The sequence below is a fragment of the Pectinophora gossypiella genome, chromosome 25, assembly GCF_024362695.1.
Source record: "Pectinophora gossypiella chromosome 25, ilPecGoss1.1, whole genome shotgun sequence".
Taxonomy (NCBI): Eukaryota; Metazoa; Arthropoda; class Insecta; order Lepidoptera; family Gelechiidae; genus Pectinophora; species Pectinophora gossypiella.
Genome location: NC_065428.1, coordinates 746,456 through 762,531, shown reverse-complemented (window position 1 = coordinate 762,531; position 16,076 = coordinate 746,456). Strand labels below are relative to the sequence as shown.

Here is a 16,076-nt window from a genome sequence, read left to right as displayed (position 1 = left end):
TAGCCTTGACACTGCAAATTGTGTGGTACACACGTAACATAAACAGCCTATATACGTCCCACTGCTGGGCACAGGCCTCCCCTCAATCAACCGCAGGGGGTATGGAGCATACTCCACCACGCTGCTCCAATACGGGTTGATGGAGGTGTTTTTACGGCTAATAGCCGGGACCAACGGCTTAACGTGCCCTCTGAAGAACGGAAACATCTTACTTTTTCGGACAATCAGGTGATTCAAGCCTGAAAAGTCCTTACCAAACAAAGGACAGTCTCACAAAGTGATTTCGACAATGTTCCCATCGGGAATCGAACCCGGACCTCCAGATCGTGAGCCCAACGCTCAACCACTGGACCACGGAGGCTGTTCGATATTTTTACTTTATAACCCTTTGTGCAGTGTTTAACTGCAAAATCGTAAATCAGAATTCCTTGTTATATGTATAATACATAGTAGCTTACATAAACATTTTGAAAATTCGATCCAGCGTTGTATAAAAAGAAATATCTAACTGATGTAATCGCATAATGCAATACAAAAAACAAGCACGGACCATTTAATATAACGCATTTCACCGCATTGCGTCTAGTTGGGCACGCGGCTCGGCCCCGTGTTGGGCGCCAAAACAAACTACCGACGGAGACTCTCCTCGGTAAAAAGAGGCATATTTGCTTATTGTTAGTAAACACACTAGAAACAGGGTGATCGTAATAGTTATCGGAAGTTAATGTTATATATAGAAATCTATTTATTTTTTATATCGCATTTCAGCGTGACTAAGAGCCGTGGTAGCCCTGTTGGTAGAACGCTTGCCTCTCACTTTGAGGTCGCAGCTTCGAATCCAGCACAGGCCTAAACCAATGATTGTCGAATTTGTTTTCAAATTCATGTGTGCATCATAAGCGGTGAAGGAAAACATCTTGAGGAATCCCACATTCCCGAGAACTGCATTTTCGGAGTATGTGACCTAACCGGTATTGGGCTGGTTTTCCCTTCGCGGGATGGAAGGTCAGACAGGCAGTCGCTTCTGTAGAAAACAGGTACTGTCAAAACTTCAGGTTCGGTAAGCGGACAATGTGACAAACGGGATAATGCTAGGGGGATGATCATTTCAGCGTGACTAACTGAATCGCCAAAACCAGAACTAAATACTTTCAAGCGATAAAATAAAGGACCTATTTATTATTTATTTATTTATTTATTTATTAAAAATAAGTACAGTACTTAATAATTTTTTTTACAATTGACGGTGCAACAAAAACCAACTTTGGTTTGTCCGTACACCGACATTCACCATCGTCGCTTCCAATTTATTTATTTATTTATTTATAAAAAAGGTACACCAACAGCTTATATAATAAAACATTAAATAAAATAAAAGTTTAAGTCAATTTGCAATATAATATCATGCTCGAACAAATAGTACAATAAATAAAGAACATGTAGGTAGGAACTTATACACTTGCAAACGAAGTACACAAAAACTAGTTCGCTGCATCAGCTTCAACCCGCGCGTCACACGCAAGTACCGGACAGCGCGACACACAGGAGGTTTTTGCGGTTTCTCTAAATTAATACTATGGTATGGTATGGTATTGTTTAGTACTTATAAAACTAATTGTCTGGAGATATCGTGTCTGAACGATATGATCAGGTCTAGGATCGCCGGTTGCACAACTGTTTAGGAAAGCATCTTTAAACTATAGTGCATAAATTCCCCTTTCGCCCACACCACTAGTTTATGTCATAATTACTGTGATTGAAATCTATAGAATGTGGGAACGGAAAAATAAACGATTTATAATAAAGCGGCCCCACCTTGGGCGCCAAAAAAACAATTCCTCACACTGGACAGTAAACAAACCATATTGAAAGATGCTCGTAACTTCGATTCGGTAACCAGCGGATAGTCAAGGTCAAGTAAATCGCAGATGATCGGGCCGTCAGTGCGTTGCATTTAGGATGCTTACTTTTATTATTATTGTTTTTATGATTCTGTTTTGTTTTTCTTTTTGTTTTGGTCTTTTTTTCTGTGTACTTATTGATTTCCGTGTGGTTTCTGTCCTGTGTTGAATGTAATGTATCTGTCTGTCTGTGTCTGTGGTGTCTGGAAGTAATAAATGGTTCTTTCTCTCTTTCTTTCTTTAAATTGAGACATATTGGAGGACACACTGGCTAATAGACCGGCGTATATTCAAATAGGATAAGAAGTTGCCGTACTATTTTTGTTGCAAATAAATGAATTGTGAATTATATTGATCGTTTGGGAGATTAGAATCTGCAAGGTTCTTGTGATATATCGAACTATCCACACCTTGGGGAATTCCACTAGATATTAACTCAGAATCATAGTCTGAATCATCCCCCTCAGAATTCGTTACGATGTTACTAACACTATATAAATAGGAATGGAATAAAATACCAGAGAGATGAGAAAATGAGCACTAAAATTAAATCAGCCAGAAAGTTTACTTTGTCGATGGATTGGAAATTAGCCCATGTTTCGGTATTTTTGGGTATTTTGTACAAAATAAGATTGTTTTGAATTTTGGGGCAATCTCAGAAATTCCTACATTGTCTAATAAACAAAACAATTTATGATTTCAATTCGCCCCTGACCTTTGTCTGTCAGTTGAATCTAGAGTAGCCCATACTAATAAAGGCTAGATTATGAGATATGAAATCTTCAGTGATCGATCCTATCACCATACATTCAGTAGACGTAGCGAAAAAGCTTCATATCTGATAGAATATAAGTGGATTCACGATTTTATCCAATCGAGTGAACTCCTCTTTGTCAGCGGTGTTATATCGGCACTTCAGGAATTTCCGACAGATTCTAAATATTACGGGTAGGGTTGTGAACTAGTGATGTCAACATGTTGTTTGGACTTGGATTTCAACTACTGCAAGCGAATTAAAAACATAAAATGTCTTCAACTTAACATAAGCTCACTTCAATTGGAGTAGGCAGAGGTACATCCATCGCAAGATGAACTAAGTACCCACACCGTACCGAGCTTTCTGTTAGACCAACGTGACAGGTGGCGAGCCGTATCGCTGTTTCGCCGTGTATAATGGTCGAGCCATGCTGTGTTAGTAAGAACTGCACTTAAGATTAATTAATAACTCATTGATGCAAGTCCAGAACCGAATTTAAGTAGCAAACCCGTGTACCACAGAAGCACAGTGGCTTTCTAACATGTTGGATCATTTATTATTTAAGCGAAGAGCAACACCTGTCACCGTATTATGGTTCGTCATTATTAGGATTCCGTATCAAAATTATCTGCAAATTATTTTCAAGTGGAGTTGAATCTATTTCTCAAAGTATTAAAAGTTACTCCTTGAAGTAGAATTATAACTCTCTTGAAGTAACCAAGAATCGACGTGATTTTAGAGTTCTCTAGGCAATCATGTTTTAACCTCATTCGCAGTAAAGCTTTGATAGCGTAAGACTGAATGTCCTTTTGAAACCCAAACTCCATTGTTTAACTATTGTCTGGAAATCTCTTGATTTTAATAATAGAATTCTCCATGCTACTTTTTAGGAAAGATTAGGGCAGTGGTTTCCCTCTTGCTTTCCGCCACGCAGTACTCTGTCTGACGCGAGTAGGATGGCGCCCAGAGTAGTCTATTTCAAAGCCGTACTGGGCCTCTTGTCCTCTGCCTCTGAATAGTACTGACAGTTACTGTTACCAAGTCAGGTTCCAGTCTCTGTCGCCCTGCATTGCCGTACCGATGGCGAAAAAAATAGACCACCTTTATTGGATGCATGTACACACTCTACTTCTAAAACTACGGAATTTTTCTAACCAAAGGTTTTTGAAAACGTTTACCTTCCAGTAATAAAACCTGACGGAATGTGTAGTTGATGTAGTTCGTCAAGAATTTAATCAAAGCCTCTATTCTGTCATCGCGCACACCGACAGAGGGATTGTGTCCTCTAACATGATGGACTAATGTTATGGGCGATAGGCTGATCCCTTATCACCATAAGGTTCATCATATCCATCTTTGGACTTCGTATCAACAGTGGCTGCAAGTTGTCTTTGATTACTTGTGGCTCTGCCCACCCCATTAGGGATTACGGGCGTGAGTTTATGTATGTATGTATGTATTCTGTCATCGCGCGCTGCGAGCTTGTCGATCTAATGCCAATATACTGGTGATAATAGTGTTAGCCTGGTATATGAAAATTTCGATACAAATTGTTAAGCTTCATAGGCTTTTAACGAAGTATCGCTTGGTAGTTTAGTTTCTGAATTTGAAGGAAGCTTATCCTGTTTGGGCTTAACTTCTTAACATCCAAACAGGTCACCAAAAAAGCAATATTGCTATTTGACATTGGGTGATATTGCGCACTTAGTTTTATACGCGCAAATGTCAAATTGCAATACTTCTTGCTTTTTGGACGATTTGCTTTGATGTGTCCTTTTTAAACCCTGATTACAAAACCGATTGCCATCTTACAACAACAAATGTTTGAAACCGTTAGCGCGTGAAAAAAATATCTGAAGATATATGGAAAATGGAATTGGAATTCGTAACTTACTGCTCCTTTTTATTTTTCTTCAATAGTCGCGCAAATTATAAGGCACGCAAGTATAGTATCTTTTTCTTCTTCTAATCCTATGCCCCTGCTGGGATGTAGAGTTCGAACAACAGATTTCCACTTCTCGCGATCTTTTGCAGTCTGTAGCTTGCTCTCATATCATTCCGAAGGATTTGAATTCTCGGTCAACCGAGCTTCGCCAGGTTTCTTTGGGCCTCTCCTTTTGCATTTTCCATGAGCACGCGGTCAGCTCGTCGGGACGTGCGTTCCATAGGTCTTCTAAATATATGACCAAGCCACCGCCTCTTCCGTGTGCGGACATCAGCCTCCACAGTTCTGCGTTTGCAGTTAGGCATAGTTTTGGTAGCTTTAAATATTATTTAAGCCCTGGAAAGCCGACAGCATTCCTTCTCACGTGATGTTACGTGTTACGTCTTTAGCCGTAGTTGACCGTTCCTTACCGTCTATTACAGATGAGATTACGTCCCCTGAAGCAGGGTAAATCTTGCCGGGCAATTCTCATACAAGTTGCAGGCGGCGTTAGTTACTTTACTTCAATATAGCGACTTTATTTTCAAACTATTTTATTTATTATAGCAGGGCAGTAAAAAAGCCACACAGAAGAATTTTGTCTAAAAAGGCAATACTGCTATTTGACATTTGTTAACATGGCGCACTTATTTTTATTTACGTAAATGTCATCGAAACCGCAAGGCCGTGGGTAGGGCTCGAAGCTAGGTCCTTTATATAGGAGATAGGGAGAAGGGAGGCGATCCTCGCTAGAAACGTTTCCTCGCCCAGGGGACCTCATTGGCAGTGCAATGCGGGAATGCTTCTAGCATAATGGGAACCTTTCGGGTGGGCGCCCTCCTCGGTTGTCTGTTTTAGTTATAGATTGATAAAGGGCGTAGCCCCGGATATATTTAATTTATAATATTGTGGAAAAACAATATAAATTTAATATTACATAATAAAACTTTTGTGACTGTCAAATAGCATTATTGTTTTTTAGATGGATTGCTGCAATGTGGCATTTTTAGACTCTGTGGTCTGACTCCAATAGACATCATCATCATATTAAATAAATAGTAAATCATATTAAAGTAATAAATAGTGTTTGATCTTTACGAAGAAGTTACTTTGACTAGACTCATTTATGGTATTGTACCTTGAAAATGTTTTTTTTAATTTTGATTATCGCGTGATTATTATTTATAAATATATTTTTTTCTTTTAACGTTAATTCAGGGCAGTTTTAACTTAATAAGTAGTGTGTAAGCCGCAAGTAGAATCGTCCTTCCGCACTAATCTACCGTGATTGATATCTCACGGGTCAGCGGCCATACTAGTTGGGGCGTACGTCACTGTCTGTGATAGGCCTGACACCTAGCGGAATAGGCTAGTTTCCAATTAGTCAAATTATCAGTTCCTTTTTACTACACGTCATGAAATTATTATGGAATTTGTATGAAAAAGCACACTGTGACGTCATAAAAAAAGTGATAAGATGTCGGATTTATTATTACGTTTTTCTTGATTATAATTCATAAATGTAAAGGTAGGTGGATTCATAAAACGCCAATTGACAGTTAGTGTTTATATTGCAGACAGTAATATTGACAAATCATGCAAGTGTTCCTGAAAATGAGCATCCCTAGCTGGAGGTTACAGGACGGACTGCCTATAGCTATCGCGAACCTGGCCTCAACTTAGGTTTTCAAGTGGACTGCCTATAGCTATCGCACTTGTCAACCTTCGACCGATCCGTAGGACTGCTATGCTATCGCAACGGAGGCCGCTAGCTAACTGAGAGAAGGCGTGCGCGCGCTGCGGTATTTATAGGCGTCGCCGCGCCGCTCGTAGGTATTCGCTGGTCGTCGGGTATGTTCGTCGCTGCATGACCGCTTGCCGCGAAGATGTCATGCTACAGTCTCCCCCTCTGGTGCTCATGAACGTCCCGAATGAGTACCAGGACCCAAATCTGGAATCCTTTTAGGGCGACCTCGTCGTCTAATCGGTAATACAGGTGTCGCCGTTACAGGGCCTCTTTCCATGAATTTGGTAATTGCAGACGTATGGTATCTTCCGACAACTTGCTTTGGATCATCCCTGTTGGCAACTTCGTATATCGTACTTCCTATTTTGCCTGTTATAATGTAAGGGCCATCGCGACGAGGTGCAAATTTGGCTGTAAATTGTTGTTCTTGACGGCTGACTGGATGTGTTTCTATTAGTACCAAGTCTCCGTTAGAATAGCCTGGATCTGGACGGCGGTTTTGATTTGCTTTGGCTCTATTAATATCTTGCATAAATTCCACATTTTCCTTAGCGATAATCAAGTCTTTCGCCAGGCGTCGTAGATGTGGAGTTATTTCCGGAATGAAATTTTCAGATTGAACAACTTCACTGAAATTATGTGTTATTTCAAATGGCGTTCTCATCTCCCTTCCAAAAGTTAGATATGCTGCTGAAAATCCAGTGCTTTTACTAAAAGCTGAATTCATTGAGAATCGTATTGCGGGTAATGCTTCTGGCCAATTACTGTGTTTGTTTTGAACAGCTATAGCTAATTGGCTTTTCAAGTCTCTGTTTTTGCGTTCAACGACGTTAGGCTCTGGATGATAATTAGGACTTAAAAAATGCTGTATATCTAGACTGTATGTCAGTTGCTGCATTACTGCTGATACGAATTGTGTACCATTATCACTTGATATTCTACGAGGTAATCCGTAACGTAAAAACACTTCGTTTAGTAAAGTTAGGGCGCACTGTTGTGCTGTAGCTTCTGTCAATGCAAAAAAGTTCTACCCAACGTGATGCAGTATCTTCTACTATAAGTATCCATCTTTCACCTTTCGATCCTCTCGGAAGCGGACCAAATAAGTCTACTGAAAGTACTTCAAATCTTTGATTGTTTGAAGTCGATTGGAACAACCCTGATGGTTTTTGGTTTGATGGCTTATATCTTTGACATTCTATGCATGACTTTATATATTTCATAACATCTCTTCGTAGACCTTTCCAGTAAAAGTTATTTTCTATACGTTTTACTGTTCCTTCTATCCCCAAATGACCAGCTGTTTTGGCATCGTGAAAGGATTCCAATAATTTATGTATTTCTTGTTTCGGTACTACGAGTTTCGCATTGTCATCCTCTTGATCTGGAGTAAATCTATACAAAACTCTATTGTGCAGAAGGTATCCTCGTTTAGACCATTGTATATAATTTTCTGATTCTATCTTATCTTCCAATGCTTTAATTATGACTTGCAATTCTTCATCCTTAGATTGTTCATTTCGTATGTTATGTTCGTTTTGTTTTGGGAAGTCGATTTGTACTGTGCAAATGTCACATGTATCTGCGTTATGTTCATTGTCATCACACGGAGGTCTTGAAAGAGTATCTGCTAAAACATTTGTTTTCCCTGGACAATATTTAATTTCTAAATTGTAAGGCTGGAGTTGCAGAGCCCATCTGGCTAATCTTCCAGTTGGTGATTTCAAGTTGAGTAACCATTTCAGTGGTTGATGGTCAGTAATTGTTAGGAATTTAGAACCTTCGATATAACCTCTAAATTTTGTTATTGCCCAAACGATTGCTAGTGCTTCTTTCTCAGTTACTGTATAATTCCTTTCAGCTGGAGATAACAGGCGACTTGCGTATTCAATAGGATGCTCTTGGTCGCCCTCCCCCTGCAGTAAAGCTGCACCGATCGCATAATTACTTGCATCTGTTTTAATAATAAAAGGCAAACTGAAATCCGCTTGTTTCAGAATTGGAGCTGATGTTAAGGTTTTTCTCAGTGTTTGGTATGCTTCTTTTTGTTCGTTTTCCCATTGCCATTTTTGTTTGTTTCTTTGTAAGGTTGGTCAGAGGTCGTGCTATGTCAGCGAAATTTTCAATAAATCGTCGATACCATGAAGCAGTTTGGAGAAATGAAATTAATTGTTTCAAGTTTTTAGGCTCAGGTCTGTTCAATATTGCTGTGATTTTTTCTTCATCTGTTTCAATACCTTCGGGAACTATTATATGACCCAAATATTTTATTTTAGAGCACCCAAATATGCATTTTTCTCTGTTTGCTCGTAGCTTAAATAGTTTTAATTTCTCAAATACTTCTTTGAGATCTTGTAAATGTTGTTCAAAAGTATTTGACCGTATTATCAAGTCATCCAAATATGAAAGAACGCACTGCGCTTTTAATCCATGTATGAACTTATCCATTAAACGTTGAAATGTAGCAGGTGCATTTCTTAGTCCGAAGGGCATGCGTAAGAATTGATACATGCCAAAGGGTGTAATAAACGCGGTTTTTATTTGATCGTCTGGGTGTACCTGGATCTGCCAAAAACCGGAATGAAGGTCTATTGTAGACATAAAAGGCATAGCTCTTGCTTGATGTAGTAAATCATCTATACGTGGTAACGGGTATCGATCTGGTACCGTTATTTCGTTGAGTTTACGGAAATCAATGCATACTCTGACGTCACCGTTTGCCTTGGGCACCAAAATAACAGGTGAACACCATGGTGAGTCACACTCTTCTATAATATTGTTATCTATCATTTCATCTAACTTAATTCTCAATTGTTGTTGCCTCGTTGGTGACAGTCTATATGGTTTGACTGCTATTGGGCTTTTATTCCCCGTGTCAATTCTATGTTCCATGTAAGTTGTTGGGGGACCGTTGGGTAAAAATCTATCCTCATAGCTCAATAATAAGTTATTTAATTGCTCTTTTTCGCAATTAGAAAGTGAATGGCCCTCATTAGGTTGCAAGGGAATATTCAAAGAATACAACTGAATAGGATTTATTGGTAAATAATCAATTCGTGGATCGACACGAGAATTATCATCCGCGGGTTCGCGAGGACGAGTTGGATACAGAGGTGTATGAACCTCTTTTAGTTGCCAACGAGGTTTCTTTGTTGGGGATGCGTCTTTGTCATCTTCCTTAGGTGGTGAAGGAGTAGCAGGCAGTGGAGACAGCATCCTTAGATCCCTTGCCCAGTCAAGGAATTTTGAGAGTCCCTCGTTTTCTGATGTCGGGTTGGCAAAATCTATTTTCTTGATTGCCTTCACAATTGGTATCTTGGTGTTCCGAATTTGTGAGAAGTAAAACACATCATTTGGTTTATCTATAAAGTTCCACACTCGTTGTGGTAGGTTAAGTTGGATCCCTGCTGCTTCCAGGAAATCAATTCCAAGTAGTGTACGGTTATCATTTGCTTCCGGCATAATTGTGAATGAAATAGGTAAAGTTCTATTTCCTAGTGTAATTTGAACCGTAGTCGATAACAGTTTTTGATTTTTAATAGAACCATCCGCCAAGCTAATGTCAGCTCTTCTTTCATAGAAGTAGGTTTCATTTTTCTTTAATACCTCATACAGCTGCAGACTAGCAATACTTGTGCGAGCCGCTGTGTCTATGTAAGCGTAACCCGGTTCACCTTTGACGTTTATTTCGATTGTAGGTATCTTAATGTGATCTTCCAAAGTCGTTTCGATTTTGTAAAAAGACACAGGTTTTGGTGGAGAGTCTTTGGACTTGCACGTTGGGCAGTTGCTACGAAAAACACCCGGTGCTCCACATCCATAACAGTTTATGACCGGTTTTAACTCTCTTGCTGTCAAATCCGATTGACGTTTGCGGCAGTTTTCCAGTAAATGTCCCTTCTTGGAGCAATATGCGCAACGTTTATTCCCTCTTGTAGGTGGAGGTGGTGGCGGCATATTACTTGATGAGGGTAGTATCTCGTCGTTTTTAGCCAGGCTCTCTTGGTGACGGGCTTTATCTAACAACTGTTGAAAAGTTTTAACATCTGTTCGTGCAATTACTTTTTTCAGGTCGCTCCGTAACAAACCGTAAACAAAATCTAACTCTTCTTCCTCCTTATGGCGTTTTGGTGGTAGTAGGCCAAGAAGTGCCCTTTTTTGGCACAAAAACTCATCAATGGTCTCATTTTTACCTTGGGTAGTCGCAAAGAGTTCTATGTAGATGTCATGAGGTTGTCGTTTAGGAGCAAAGGCGGACTTCAACCCTTGTAGTGCCGCAGACCAAGTCTTGATATCCGAGCGAACACCTTGCCACCATTTCGTTGCCTCACCTTTAAGGAGCATGGGTAATCCGATTAAGGCTTCGTCATCGGTCATCTTCTCCACGTCTTTAAATATGCAAATAGCGTCGATGAATTGTTCCACCTTAATATGGTCGTCGCGTTCTCCATAAAATAGCGAGGAGCAACGCGTAAAATTTTTATTCGACATAGCAGATGTTGTCGGTACTCTGTTTAGCAACATAATGAATTGTTCTTGTGTCAACTGAATGATATTGTTATTATGTTCTTCTACCTTCAATTCTTTTTCTTGTTCCTTTTCTACACTTCTACTCATATTGTGACTTGTGAGGGTAGTTGTATTTTTTAGTAGATTTTTCTCGTTGGGCGCCAATGTAAAGGTAGGTGGATTCATAAAACGCCAATTGACAGTTAGTGTTTATATTGCAGACAGTAATATTGACAAATCATGCAAGTGTTCCTGAAAATGAGCATCCCTAGCTGGAGGTTACAGGACGGACTGCCTATAGCTATCGCGAACCTGGCCTCAACTTAGGTTTTCAAGTGGACTGCCTATAGCTATCGCACTTGTCAACCTTCGACCGATCCGTAGGACTGCTATGCTATCGCAACGGAGGCCGCTAGCTAACTGAGAGAAGGCGTGCGCGCGCTGCGGTATTTATAGGCGTCGCCGCGCCGCTCGTAGGTATTCGCTGGTCGTCGGGTATGTTCGTCGCTGCATGACCGCTTGCCGCGAAGATGTCATGCTACATAAATAAATTAAATAGTTAAAAGAAATTGTTTTTCGTACTTTAGATCTGTCTTTATTTTGTGCGTAATCAGAATTTCATAATTTATCTTTGGCTCAAGAGCATCATAGAATAAGGAATAATATTGCGTATAGAACGGCAACTCTCCGCTCCCCACCAGCGGCTGAGCTAGGTTTACCTCACCCCCTCCCGGTCTTACTTTAGTCATCAATCGTATGGGCGCCAGATGTCACACACACACAGATGCACGTGTACAATAACGTCAATATGTACTGTAGTGTTTGTGTAAAACGAGAAGTAGGAAGTGTCCGGGTGTGGTAGGATACTACCTAACTGGATAGATGTTACCTGTTTAATGATTAGTCTTCACTTAAGAATAACGAATTCTAAAAATGTGACTACATTAGAGCAGTAATATATGATTTTCAGAAAAATAAAGAATTGCATATAACAAAGTCTTTACAGGAATATATTAAAATCAGATTGGTTCTTTATAATGCAGTGCCTTTATTGGACAAGTGATAAATAGTGAAATACGCGCAGGTTAAAAGTGAAGTTCGCACAAGTCCGAGTGACTTGTGCGCAGTACGTGATTGGTTACGCCATCAGTGATATTATGGAGTGAAGTCGGCAACGACATTCAAAGTGACGTTCCGACATTCCGAAGTGAAGTTCGTTCAAGTCCGACGCGGCCCGTGATTGGTCGTTGCGTGATATGGATTGAAGTTGGCGATGTCTGCTGTGGAGGAGGGGGGCGTGCGGAGGCGGCGTAGCATCAAGCGCCTCTTGCGCAGCCTAACTGCCGACAAGCTGCAGCCAGGTGACGTCACACTACTAGCTCTTATTATTACCACCTTTTTAGCGTTTATCCCGTTTTTACTCAAGCTAAAGATGTTGACAGGTCAGATTTTTAGAAAAGCGACTACCAATAAAGTTTGAACGTTTGAATCCATCCCGTTGGTGGACAAATAGTGAGGTGGGCCACAACGCGAATAGAGGTTTACAGGCTAGTTCAGGTCATGATTGCGTACTTAGCCATAAGGCCGCCTATTGTTGCTGATTCCAGTACACACTACACACATCTAATTTTATTTTAAGTCATACCTGTCATTTTCTTATCCGCCGAATAAGAAAAGGGACGGGTAAATGACAGGCATAAAATTTATGGAAGACATGTCAATTTTAGGCAGAAATTTAAAAAACCCTTCCAAAGTTTTATATTGGTCAATAACCCGACAGAATTTAGTTGACAGCACACGTCAAACTGATTGCATATGAGCGAGATGCCTATTTTATTCGCCCGGGTTATTCGTTCATTTTAAAATTAGCAGTTGTCAATCATCCGTCCTATTAGGTGTGTGCAGGAATCGGGGCCACAGTACTATTTCAATTTCTGCTTTGTATTATTTTTATTAAAAGCATCATAGAACGAAAGAGAGGAAGTGGAAGACCAAGAAGAGCTTACATGGAACAGATTAAAGAAAAGGTTAACGTCGTGTCTTATAGGAAAGTCAAGGAATTGGCCTTTGATAGACTGGAATGAAAAATGCTACACCGACAAGAGCGTGGCTCTTAAATTGATGATATTAACGTGATCTTACTTTTTGAAAGAAAGAAGAAAGCAAAAAAAAATTGGACCATCAGGTGATTCATTATGCAGTGATCTAAACAAACTGGGACCAACCAAACTCACAAATTGATATTTTCTTTTAACATGTCCCCACGGGTATAGAACTCGGACCTCCAGATCATGAAAGATACAGTAACCACTAGACTACGCAGGCTGTCAATAACTAAATAAATCTATCTATAACTTCATCACAGCGCATGCGTCACATGTAAACATGATCTTTTTATACTCACTCATCCATATGTTAGGATGCTGTTTACTGGCAAAAAGTTTGTGTTTATCACAGTTTAGTGCCAGTGTAGGTGTTTGATGTCCAGCATGGGACGCACACGCACAATGAGTAGTACACTTGTTGGTTCACGCTCAGTCCCGTTTAGGGTAAGCAGAGAAGTTCTTCTTCTGTCGTGTAGGTTGTGAGGTGAATTACCAACCTCATCAACCCTGGTGTCAGGGTTACTATTGAGCCGCCAAAGGCCCCTGACATGACTCGTGTAACGACTATGTACTTTCATCAGTAAGAAAGAAGTAACCGGGACCAACGGCTTAACGTGCCTTCCGAAGCACTTCTGCGCGTTGTGCTGTGCGTCTTACTTTCGGACATCAGGTGATCAGCATGTAATGTCCTAACCAAACTAGGGATCACAAAGTGATTTTTGTGATATGTCCCCACCGGGACCAGAGAAGTTGAAAGGGCTTAAATGATTCAGTTTGAGTTACGCGATATTTTTTTGAATATTGAAATGGTCTTACATTGGTAATACTGAACCGTATGGTGGTCCTGTGTGTCATTGGCTTCCTTCTTAAACGGGTAGCGCAGGTCTATTCCCAGTATAGTAACAGCCTCCGTGGTCTAGTGGTTAGAGCGTTAGGCTCAAGATCTGGAGGTCCGGGTTCGATTCCCGATGGGGACATTGTCGAAATCACTTTGTGAGACTGTCCTTTGTTTGGTAAGGACTTTTCAGGCTTGAATCACCTGATTGTCCGAAAAAGTAAGATGATTCCGTGCTTCGGAAGGCACGTTAAGCCGTTGGTCCCGGCTATTAGCCGTAAAAACACCTCCACCAACCCGCAGTGGAGCAGCGTGGTGGAGTATGCTCCATAACCCCTCCGGTTGATTGAGGAGAGGCCTGTGCCCAGCAGTGGGACGTATATAGGCAGTTTATACTAACACAGACGGCGATGCGGCTCACCACTTATCACTTTGTTCTAACAGACAGCTCGGTAAAGCGGAGTGCTCAGTTCATCTTGCGCTATGTTATTATAAGTTCTTCGCCAATCAGGTGATTCAAGACTGCAATGTCCTTACCAAACAAAGGACAGTCTGACATAGTAATTTCGACAATGTCCCCATCGGGAATCGAACCCGGACCTCTACATCGTGAGCCCAACGCTCTAACCACTAGACAACCTGCAGTGGAACAGCGTGGTGGAGTTTGCTCCATACCCCCTCCGGTTGATTGAGGGGAGGCCTGTGCCCAGCAGTGGGACATATATAGGCTGTTTGTGTTTACTGTGGTGTCCCTATATAATGAACGTTTCCTATCTTTTCATTCTTTTAAATTCAGTGGCTTAGAGCTTTGACACGAGCGTGTAAGTCACACACGCGTACTCCGTACAGGGCTATAACATTTTATTCTTCTATCAGATCGTGAGCCTAACGCTAACCACTAGACCGTAGAGGCTGTTATGGATAATATGACCTTCATAAACGAATGAGGGTCTAAAATAAGACCCCCAGCCGTTCCTGGTTCAATGTCAATAGATCTGACAGAATGCCTCTATTCAGTGGAGTGTCCTCTGGGCTCCAATTAGAACTCACCAGAGGTTTTTTAATTACTCTGCCCACCCGATACCTCCCCTATTGTTCTCAGATTTCTCTATATCTCTCCCCAGCTGTATGTACGTACTTGACCTAGGTTATATATGTAATATCTACGACATAGGGTGAGCTTTGTGAAAGAAAATCATTTAGTTTTACAACATAACGTAGCACCACACCTGTATCCCACTAGGGGTTGGCAAAAGTGTATAGTATAATATATACTATGTTGACGTCTCTTGTAATTGGGGCCGAGACTATTGCCTCAAATCTTGGAGTCAACGTCCAAAGATGAATTTAAATAAAGTCGAAATTACAATTAATGTTTACTGTCTATTTATTTGTACTTTCTTGTAAAATTTGATTGGTGGAGGTGCTTGGGCTGGTAGTCTGGGACCAACGGCTTAGCGTGCCTTCCGAAGCACGGAATCATCTTACTTTTTCAGACAATCGGGTGATTCACACAAAGGACAGTCTCACAAAGTGATTTCGACAATGTGCCGAATCGAACCCGCATCTCCAGATCGTGAGCCCAGCAGCGCTCTAACCACTAGACCACGGAAGCTGTTCAACTCGCAGTGGAGCAGCGTGGTGGAGTATGCTCCATACCCCCACCGGTTGATTGAGAGGAGGCCTGTGCCCAGCATTGGGATGTGTATAAGCTGTTTATGTGGTGTCCCTATATTATTAACGTTTCTTCCTTTCTTTTCATTCTTTTAAATTCAGAGGCTTAGAGCTTTGATACGAGGATGTAAGTCACACACGCGTACTCCGTACAGGGCTATAACATTTTATTCTTCTATCACTATAGAACAATTCTTCTAAAAGTAGTCTTTTCATCAGCGACATGTTATATCCACTGTAGTATTGAATCGAAGTCTTTATACGAACATCTGAATAGTAAGGAGACGCGCCAGTGGTTTTAATTACCGGTCGTCGATAGCTTTTGTTCTACGATCGTACTGTTCTACCACGACAAACTCACTTTATTTTCGATTGGTGTTTTGGTAGCCGTGACCTCACTGTGAGGTCGAAGGCTGGAAACCCAGCACGTGTCTACTTATTTTCCAATCTGTTTTCGAATTCATGTTTGGACCATAAATTATATTATTGACATGTCCAGGGGTTAAGGAAAAAACCGTGAGGAAACCCGGCTGGTCAGACTGGCGTTCGCGTTTGTATAAAACTGGACCTGTCAATCTGCTGTTAGGTAAGCGGACCCCGTGAAGAACCTCTCATAAGTAATTC

At 40.8% G+C, this 16,076-nt stretch overlaps 2 protein-coding genes across 2 annotated transcripts in view; one reads left to right on the top strand and one right to left on the bottom strand.

Moving 5' to 3' along the window:
• The window catches only part of LOC126377987 (uncharacterized), a gene marked incomplete at its 3' end in the record, with an annotated part of 240,856 nt that overhangs the window by 92,599 nt on the left and 132,181 nt on the right, over nt 1-16,076 (top strand). The gene's annotated exons all lie outside the window — the stretch shown is intronic.
• LOC126378061 (uncharacterized) lies at nt 6,106-10,974 on the bottom strand. The gene has a single exon (XM_050026181.1). It carries the CDS (start codon nt 10,944-10,946, stop codon nt 8,289-8,291), a length of 2,658 nt encoding a protein of 885 aa, XP_049882138.1. The 5' UTR covers nt 10,947-10,974; the 3' UTR covers nt 6,106-8,288.